The following is a 9,924-nucleotide window of genomic DNA, read 5'->3' as shown; positions in this document are numbered from 1 at the left end:
ATTGCACATAGCAAATATATTTAAAACATATGTGTTCTTTTTTTTTTGTTCTTAATATTACAGGAAGAAAGTTGTTGAGCATACCACTGAAGAAAAAAGGAAAACTGTTCAACAGGAAAGAAAAATAATGCTGAAAAAGAGGAGGGCTCCATTGGGAGAACCTTACTTTCCAGTCAAGGAGAAGCCTGAAGCTGGTGCTGCTCAATCAGCTTCACAGTCTAAGGCTCAAAGTACAATAGTGGAAGTGTCAAAGGACATTCCAAGAAAGAACAATAAGGATAAAGGACTTGTTGTTAGAGAGAAAAAAAACTAATGTAGCTGAAGTGGATGTGTGTGAACAAGGAGAAATAAAGGAGGAATTTACAACATCCCAAAGGCACACTGTACAACCTTTGCTGAATCTAATAAGGGGATTAGAGGAACAAGAAGAGAAGCTGCAGGCTATAAGAGATATGGGATTTGGAGGTATACTACACCTTGATATGCCTAGGAGCTCCCCTAATTTTAATGCCACATTGGTTCTGAATGTGGATGCTAATGAGGTGTGCATTGTATGTGCCAGAAATAGGACAATAGACATCAAACCTGTTGATGTTCATTTGGTGTATGGTTTACCTATGGGAGGGAAAGTGATAGTTGAGGCTGCAAATGAGAATGAGGAGATGGTGATGGTGATGAGAGAATTGAAAGCTTATCATGGTGGTGGTGGAATTCCAAAATTCTCGGCTTTGGTTGATGACTTGTTGGAACCAAACAACCCACCAGATGATAGATGGAAGAGGAGTTTTTTATTGCTAGGGTGAATTGCTGCATTAAGTATGTGGCTAACACACAACCCTTATTCAAGTAATGTTCTTTATTCCCTAAACTAATGTTCTTTTAGCTAATTATTTGTTATGTTCTTTTATATACATAACATGTTCTTTATATGTAACTGTAATGTTCTTTAGAATAATATATCTGTTACTTATTATATATTGTATGCTATGTTCTATTTTATAAAACTATATGTTCTTTTGTTAATTCTGACATGTTCTTTAGTATTATATATGATGTTCTTTCTTATATTTTGTTATTTTATTGGCTAGATTCATGCACACAGCTGTTGACACAAGTCGAATTTCAAGTTTTGATTGGTGTTCTTACACAATACAAAGCTTGATTGAGAGTTCTATTTACTATCAAGGAGATGTGAAGAGATACTTTCCTGGTCCACTACCATTCCTTATGGTAGTTTCCACTTTTATTTATTCTTTTATTTAAATATTTTGTATATAGATATATATGTGTTTATCGTACTGGGTTTTTTGTTAACAGGTTTGTTACTTTGATCGACTACAAAGGAAAAATATCACTATGCCTAGACAAATTCCTTTAATCAAAGAATGGGATAGTGATAAAATAGCAAAAAGAATTGCTATTGAGAGGAAGCTTGGCTTTGGGCTTGGCACACTGTTGGATAGAATTGAGATCCAAGATGGTTGTGGCCCGCCTTTAGCTATTGAAGGTGTAGTGGACCAACAACAGCAACCGCAGCAGCAACAACAGCAGCAGCAACAACAACAACAACAACAGCAGCAGGAGGAACAACAACAGCAGCAGCAACAAGTTCAGGAGGAAAAACAACAACAACCTCAAGAACCTTCTAATTTACAGGTAAGCATTTTATAATTAAATATATAAAGTATGTTCTTTAATGGTTAAATATTATGTTCTTTAATGGTTAAACTTGTGTTCTGTAATGGTTAGACTTGTGTTCTTTTCCGACTAATTACATGTTATTTTGCTTTCTAATTAAGCATGTATTTTTTTTTAATTTTCAGTGTTCTCTAATGACTATGGTTATGTTCTTTTTTATTCCTTACATGTTCTTTTATTTTCTAATTCAGCATGTGTTATAATTTTTAGTGTTCTTTCATGATTATACTTATGTACTTTTTTATTAATTACATGTTCTTTTATTTTCTGTACTTTGTTCTTTTGTAGGAATACACCCATTTGCTACGCCAAGCAACAGAAACAATTGCTTCTGGCTTTGTGAACCTCTCCAAAATTCTTAAGATGGGAGAGAGGTTCCATAATAGACCAATTGATGGGGATGCCACACTGTACAATGTAGCTGCAATGTGGTCCAGACTTTCTGGCATTAAATTGTCGGAAGAAGTAATAAACAATGTACCTTCTCAAAGGGTTGAGGGGAGTTCCATCCTGAGCCAAGATACAGAGTTCTTTGCATCTGACTGGTTTGGTGAGATTGTTGACAATGTTGTCAAGAATTCTGGAGTGAAAGGAATCACTGTGGAGAAAGAGAAAGAAGGAGGTGAAGAGGAGGATTTTCAACCCACTGAGTTGGAGCCATTGGTATTCAGTGTGGTTACCCCTTTGACTCCACCAACACAATATACAGGTGATCTAGACCTGAAACTGGCATTGAGCACAACAAGTCCCCTCAATCTGGGAAACCAACAATTTTCTGACATCGGTGAATTTGATTCAGCCTTCACTGACCAACAGTTGGAACCAAGTGTACCAGAGGAGATGTTAGATGGTCAAAAGACAGGGTAACTAATAATCTCAAAATGTGATTTCAGATTTGTGTGGTATATTTATTTAGATTTGAATGATTTAGAATACAAATCTGTAATATTTATGTATTATTTAGATGAATGTTGTAATGTTCTTTATGATTTCCTAACTTGTTCTTTACAATTTCATATGTTGTTCTATGTGTTGTCATATAATATTCTATAAAGTGTAATGTTCTGTTTGATGTTATATAATGTTCTCTGAGATTTTATGTGATGTTCTTTGATTTTTTATTTGATGTTCTTTATGGTATCATATCATTTAATGTATGGTTTTTTTTTTATTATTATTAATGATGTATAATATAACTACCTTTGAGTGTAAAAAGGATGCCAGATGAAAACAAGGATCAAGGTAAATTTGAGAAAGTGGTAGAAGAAAATGTAGCTGAAAATCAAAGGTATATACATATATACATAGACTTTATAATTATTATGGGTTATTGTTGTTACTTCATAAATATTTTTTTCTTACAATTATTGATTAATACAGTGATGCAACCGAAAAAGAGATGGTATATGTTAGAGCAAAAAGACAGAAAGGAAAGGAGGAAAATAAGGAAAAAAAGGTATATGTTCTTTTATAAAAACTGTATGTTCTTTACGTTTTGTTCTTTGTTCTTTTTATAAAAATTTTATAAAAAAATCTATAAAATATAATTATTATACTGAATAGTATGATTAATTATATATGTGTGCCTTTTTAGTGATGCAACTACAGAAAAGGTAGATTGCAAAAAAAAGAAACAGAAAGGAAAGGAGAAAGTGGAAGAACAAAGGTATATGTTCTTTTTTTTTAGAACTATATGTTCTTTTTAAAAGTATTGTTTGTTATTTCAAATGATATGTATGTTCTTTTACATAAAATTTTATTTGCAGTGTTGGTCCAACACCTACAAAGAGAGCTAGGAAGTTGGGAAAGGTGTACAGGTCTCCTTTCCTAGTGCAATATTCTCATTTGATAGAGGGCACTGATGAGTTCAAAGAAGCTATACTGGAATATGCTTTTTCAGATGTACTTGATGAAGAGTATGATTTTATTCCTTGTACTAAACTATGCTTTTTCATATGAAATTGATGAAAAACAAGCTTTATTACCCTTATTTAATATTTCTATATTTTTTTCTTTTTATATTTTTTTTCTTTTTATGTAGTGAGTTATTTTATGACGATGGATTTGCACATTTGTCAAGAAAATTGATCAAAACAATGGGCGACAATGTATACATCTACAGCGATATAGTTGACGCTTTTTGTCTCATACTTAATGCAAAAAATTCTGCTGATGACAAAAAGAGGATTTTCTTCCCAAATGCAACCATTGTAAGTGTAATTCAATTGGTTTTGATCCCTATTTTTTTTTAGGATATATTATTAATTTGATTCTAATCCTTTTGTTTTTATAAAATATAGAACTTGTTATGCGTGAGCGATGCGTATGTTGATGATAGTCAAGAAGCTACATATGGTATCAAATATGTTAAATTCGAAGAGACAATCAGATATTGGCTAATTGATTGCAATATAGAATCAGTTAAAGGATATCAGCTAGTAAGTCATATAATGTTCTTTTATTTTAAAGTAGTGTTCTTCTGAATTTAGTATATGTTCTTTAATTTTTAAGTAGTGTTCTTCTGATTTTAGTATATTTTCTTTTCATGGATTAGTTACACATTTTCTGTGACTTCCTTCACTATGTTCTTTTTATTTCTTTGATTGTTCTTTTATATACGTGTGTTGTTCTTTCATGATTATATCATGTTCTTTATAGTATATTCTATGTTTTTTTTATCTGCCTGTTTCAGTTGTTTTTCCCTGTGTATGCGCACGACCACTTTTATGTGATGGTCATAAATACAAAATCAAAGGCTGTGGAAATTTTGGATAACAGACCACTTGTAGAGGGTGTTCCTTTTTCAGAAAAGTACCATGACTATCCAGAGAAGTTGGTAAGGATGTTATTTAACTTTTATAAATAATGTATGTTTTTAATTAAAATATATAGTGTTCTTTTTGTCTAACTTTTATATTCTTTCGTTGTGTATGGTAGAGGCATGCCTTCTCAATGTACCTGAAACAACATGGGATGAAGTTATGGGAAAAAGTCCTCAACTATGAAATAAAATTGGTAGACATGCCATGGAGAACATTGGACAACAATGTTGATTGCGGAATATACGCAATGCGCCACATGGAGACATACTTCGGGAAGCGTAAATGGAATTGTGGCTTGAGGGCTGATAATGTAATATTATCATATTTTGTATTTTTTTTTATTTAAGAAAATAACAAACATTAATGTTATTCTTTTGTTTTTTTTTTCTTTTTTGTGGGTGAACAGTTTGATGCATTGAAGGCACTTAGAATGCAGTACGCATATGAGATTCTTGTGGATCAAGTGAATAAGCGCCATGCAGATTTTAGCATGAAGGCCAAGAAATATTTCAAGGAAATTAGGAATGATTAGAGACACTTGTGTTAGTTTTTGAACAAGTATGTCTTTTTGAAAATTTGGTGGATGTTGAACAATTAGCACTGTTTATTTTTTGTATAGTTGGGGCTAATAAACTTTGGAAGCATATTGATTTGGAAGAAAGAATAGAATGAACATGTACAATGTTCTTTATACAACATGTGTTCTTCTGATTTTATGCAATGTTCTTTTGATTACAAACAATGTTCTTTTATTAACATATAATGTTCTATTGATTACATATAATGTTCTTTTAAAAACATCTGATGTTCTTTTTGTTCAGTGAAATTTTATTTCTAGTTATTTTGCATCATATGTCTTATAAACTAACACAAAATATGTCTTTTTATAGGCCACAGTAACCACCATTAATATGCAAAATATGTCTTGTTAAAAAAAAAAACTGAAATAGAGTGTTCTAATTTATAAGATCTTATTAAAAAAAAATTTTAAAAAAAATATAAGGACAAATATGAAATAAAAAAATTGTTAACGTAGACTAAATAGTACATATCATTTATAATTCTCTAATATTCACTCCAAAATAGTCATCAGGCTCAAAAAACTCCAAAGATCCTCCAAATTCGTTGGAATGTGCCAGAACATTTCCATCAGGTACAGGAAGGAAATCCTTCCAAAAAAAAATTAAAAAATTATTTAAGTAAAAGAACAATATGTATAAAATGAAAGCAAAAGTTGTAACCATAAAAGAATGTAATATAATATAATTAAGAACAATATATACCTTAATCGTAGTCTGTGCTTTTTGTTTCATCTTTGAAACACCCTTTGCGCTTTTCTTTCTCCATGACTTTATCTTTTGACCTTTGAGCTTGTTGGAAACCTTTTCCTGTGTGCTTTTCCACCTAGTATTCTTTTGACCCTTTTTCCTTTTTTTGATAGGATCCTTGACATCTACCTGAACTGTGTGTTCTTTAACAATGCCTCCATGTTCTCTTTCAAAACCTCCATGTTCTTTTTCAAGTCCTCCATGTTCTTCAGCCAATTCCTCAAATATTACTGCTGGTTCTAATAGACTGCCATCACCTTTATCTTGAGTAACATCTTGTTCATTCGTTTTTGATGACTCAGGTGGCACATCTTTATCTTCTCCCATCAAGAGCTTAATCCTAGCAGTGCATTCTTCAATTGCTTCCTCAATGACAGCTCGAGCACTCAAGTCATTCTGTGCTCGATCTACAAGTGTGATAAATGTACGAATACTATACAATCTCCATACACTACAAGGAGTGACACCCATTTCAGCAACATCATTGTCATCAACTCTAGTGCACATAGCAGCTTTTGTCCATCTCTTGCAAATGTATCTCTTCGGGATATAAGTAAAGTTGTTTAAGTGTAAGACACGAAGTGAGTGCTTGCACAACAAACCTACCTCACCAAAATATTTGCAAGTACAATCAACTGTAACTGTTGATTCATCAAATGCAACAGTATGCATGATCAAATCCTTTTTTGGATGCCCAACATGATATTCATAAAGTGGAGGTTGAAATCCTATTACCTTTGTCGTGCAAGGAACACCATTGACAAAATTGTCTTCAAAATGTAAATAGATTTGAATAGTATAAATCTTCCTTGCATGCTCCAACAATCCAATATCTGCCCAAACTAAATGACGATTTCCAGTCATACTATCTTAATCATTACTACCTTCTCTACTCCTCCACTCATCAACAACCTCAATAAAAGTAGTGTAGAAATCACATAGACCATGAGTGGCATGTAGTCGACGGGAAACTGATTTGTTAGTAGTTTCACTCCTCTGAGATGACATAACACCGCCACTAAAATAATCTTTGGAATATGCAGGACACCACATCTCTTTGATATTATACAGATTTTGCAGCCATTTATTATCTGTGCATTTGTACGTTTTCTGCATGCTGTAAAATAAAAGAACATCATACTAAGTGAAAAGAATGTCAAATATAATAGAAAAGAACATATGTCTACTTAATTCCAGCATATTAAGTTCACTTCAGAAGAACATCAAATATATGATAAAAGAACATTAAACGAACAACACAAGGAACATTATTTTAAGTAAAAAGAATGTCACATGTAATAAAAAAGAACATCTCTCTATATTAATCCAGCATATTGGGTGTACTTGAGAAGTACATCAAATAAATTACAAAAGAACATTAAACATGAAAATAAAGAACATCGTCTAGCAATTTAAAGAACATTGCATCAGTAAAATATTTAAATAACATAATTTTAAAATTATTAATTCATAGCGTTACCTTGACCAATAGTGCTCGAATTCTTTAATAGTATCGGTATACTTCAAAACAATATCAAACAAATCATTAAAACCTTCCTTTGCTCTAAGTCCTTTGATATTTTTCTTTGCATTCTCCCCAATATGCCACGTACATAGTCGATGTCTGGAATTTGGGAAGACAACCTTAATTGCTTTGGCCATTGCTTGAGCTTGGTCAGTCATTATTGTCACAGGATGTTTGCCACCCATGGATTTCAAAAAAGTATTGAACAGCCACTTAAAAGATTCCCATTTTTCATTGATCAAGAAGCCAATACCAAACATGACATTATTGTTATAATGATTCATACCAACAAAAGCTCCACAAATCATACCATATTTGTTTGTACGGTACGTTGTATCATGGACTAATAAATCACCAAAAGCATCATAATCTACCTTCATTCTATTATCACGAAAGAAGAAAGATTGCAAATGACCTTTTTCATCAACATCAAAGTCATAAAAAAAGTCATACTCACTAGATTTCCTCTCCTTAAAATAGCTAAGCAAGCGCTTTGCATCACAACCGTCAAACTTCATTTTCTTATGTTGGGATAAAGCACCATACGCATCCCTACAAAGAAATGAAAGATTTGCCTCTCCACCAGCTGGATGTTTTAAAACACGCACTGCATCAGCAATAGGTATACTACTCTCAGTCAAACTACTCATCATCACAACTTGTTCATTAGTAACCTGTGTACATACAAAAAAACACATTGTTTCAAAAAAGAGAACATCATGTATTTGTTAAAGAACATATATTGCGCATTTAAGAACATGATTTAAAATAATTTTAAAATTGTACCATTACCTTCCTATGAGACCTAATCAAATGTCTCTTTGAAACAGGAACCCTACTATGATTATGAACCATAGTGTGATTGACCACGACATACAAACCAGACACCTTATCAATATCAAACTGTATATGAGCCTTGCAACCTGTGCGGAAATTCCTCTTTTGGTAAACTTTTGGTTGTTCACCATGCTTCTTCTCTTGCTTAAAGCCAGCAAAAGAACACACCAAAAAGCGTTGCCTAGGTGTCCTATCTTTGTCATCTCTACGATTCAACCTATCTTTACGTATACCAAAACCATGTTTAAATGCATAATTATTATACAAATCATAAGCCTCTTCATCAGACTTAACTTTTCTGTCAAATAATTCTGATTCAGTTGCCTCGGTAAAACCTGAAATAGGATATCAAAATACATATATATTAAGCTGATGTTCTTACATAATAACATGATGTTCTTACATAATAACATGATGTTCTTTTAAAGGTATAAAATGTTATTTAATATATTTGTAATGTTCTTTATTAAATGCACATTGATAACGGCACATTAATTACAGAAAATACAAAACAGAGTACAACAAAAGTACACGACTCTTTCAGGAAAGTACATTCCATTACAATAAAAGTATATAAAGAGTACTACAAAGTACCTATATAATTAACAATTGCACATGCACTAATAAATAAAATCAACATTGATTTCAAATTACATATAATAACAAATAAAAAAGAACATATGTAAATAATAAAAGAACTTCATCTTCAACCTCATGAAAATCACTGTGAAATTAAAAATATAAAGTAATTCGATAATAAAATTAAAATTATTAGTAATAACTAAATCTAATAATCAAAATTAATGATTAACAAATGAAAAATATAATGAATTAAACAATTCACCTTCATTGAGGTTTACGATACCCTCGACTTCACCTTCATCGTTGATATCATAATCATTTGCATCATCGACAAATCTAGCATTAGAATCATGGCGAAATTCAGATTGATAAACCATTATTAACTTCTTCTACAATGAATTCAAATGATTGATCCTCAAAATTTTCTCTGTAATTCTCTCTCTGTAATTTTCTCTCACTAAAAAGTTTGAAATCTCTATGATTTTCTCTCTCTAAATCTTTTTTGAAAATATCAGTTAACAAAAATTAGCAAAAACTGAAAGCTATAAAATCGGCAACAATTTAGCAAAATCCACGTGATGTTAAACTATCTCCTTTTTTTTTTTTAAATTCCTGTAATTAGAAATTAATGGAATTAATCCTGCCAACTCAGCAGGTGTACCATGAGCATGGTACACCCTTGTGTACTATCAAACTTTCACATATCTAGAGACTTCTTGACACAAAATATCATCACATCACCGCCATATTCAACCGCCATATACAAGTATATATATGTGTGACTTGGGCACATATTGTCAAGAAAAGCAATACAAAAACAAGACAAGAAGCCACACATACACAAAGAGCCCCACACACAAATATACAAATAACCAATAAATTATTATAATAAAAGTAATATGGGGACATGAAAATAAAAGTATGTGAGGGAGAGTTGTGGGAACCATGAGAGAGAAATGATAAATTAATTTGAGTGGAGTATAAAGTAAGAGAGATAATAAAATATAATTTAAAGTTACTATATATAGAAGTGATCCAAATAAAAACAAAATGGAAAGTGATGCAAATAAAAAAAAACGGAGGGAATACTCCTTTATGAATGAATATAGAGAGTCATATTGTAATATACATT

General features: G+C 31.7%; 1 protein-coding gene across 1 annotated transcript; it reads right to left on the bottom strand.

The window, feature by feature from the left end:
• Window positions 1-6,718: 6,718 nt before the first annotated feature.
• LOC145622264 (protein FAR1-RELATED SEQUENCE 5-like) lies at window positions 6,719-9,169 on the bottom strand. The gene is made up of 4 exons (XM_081676390.1): window positions 9,055-9,169; window positions 8,166-8,545; window positions 7,329-8,047; window positions 6,719-6,965 (listed from the first exon to the last, which is right to left on the bottom strand). The coding sequence occupies exons 1-4, from the start codon at window positions 9,167-9,169 to the stop codon at window positions 6,719-6,721; spliced, it is 1,461 nt and encodes a 486-aa protein (XP_081532516.1).
• Window positions 9,170-9,924: the final 755 nt, after the last annotated feature.

Source organism: Chenopodium album, chromosome 3, assembly GCF_948465745.1.
Source record: "Chenopodium album chromosome 3, dcCheAlbu1.1, whole genome shotgun sequence".
Taxonomy (NCBI): domain Eukaryota; kingdom Viridiplantae; phylum Streptophyta; class Magnoliopsida; order Caryophyllales; family Amaranthaceae; genus Chenopodium; species Chenopodium album.
Note: the sequence above shows the minus strand (reverse complement) of the source record. Positions and strands in the feature narration are given on the sequence as shown.

What these genes read in the sequence shown, in the direction of transcription:
- LOC145622264 (XM_081676390.1), bottom strand. Translation starts at nt 9,169, where the DNA reads ATGGTTTATCAATCTGAATTTCGCCATGATTCTAATGCTAGATTTGTC. An exon ending in TGATTAGGTCTCATAGGAAG is followed by an intron (nt 8,048 to 8,165) that starts GTAATGGTACAA and finishes GTATGTACACAG; the next exon opens with GTTACTAATGAACAAGTTGT. An exon ending in TTCGAGCACTATTGGTCAAG is followed by an intron (nt 6,966 to 7,328) that starts GTAACGCTATGA and finishes TTTATTTTACAG; the next exon opens with CATGCAGAAAACGTACAAAT.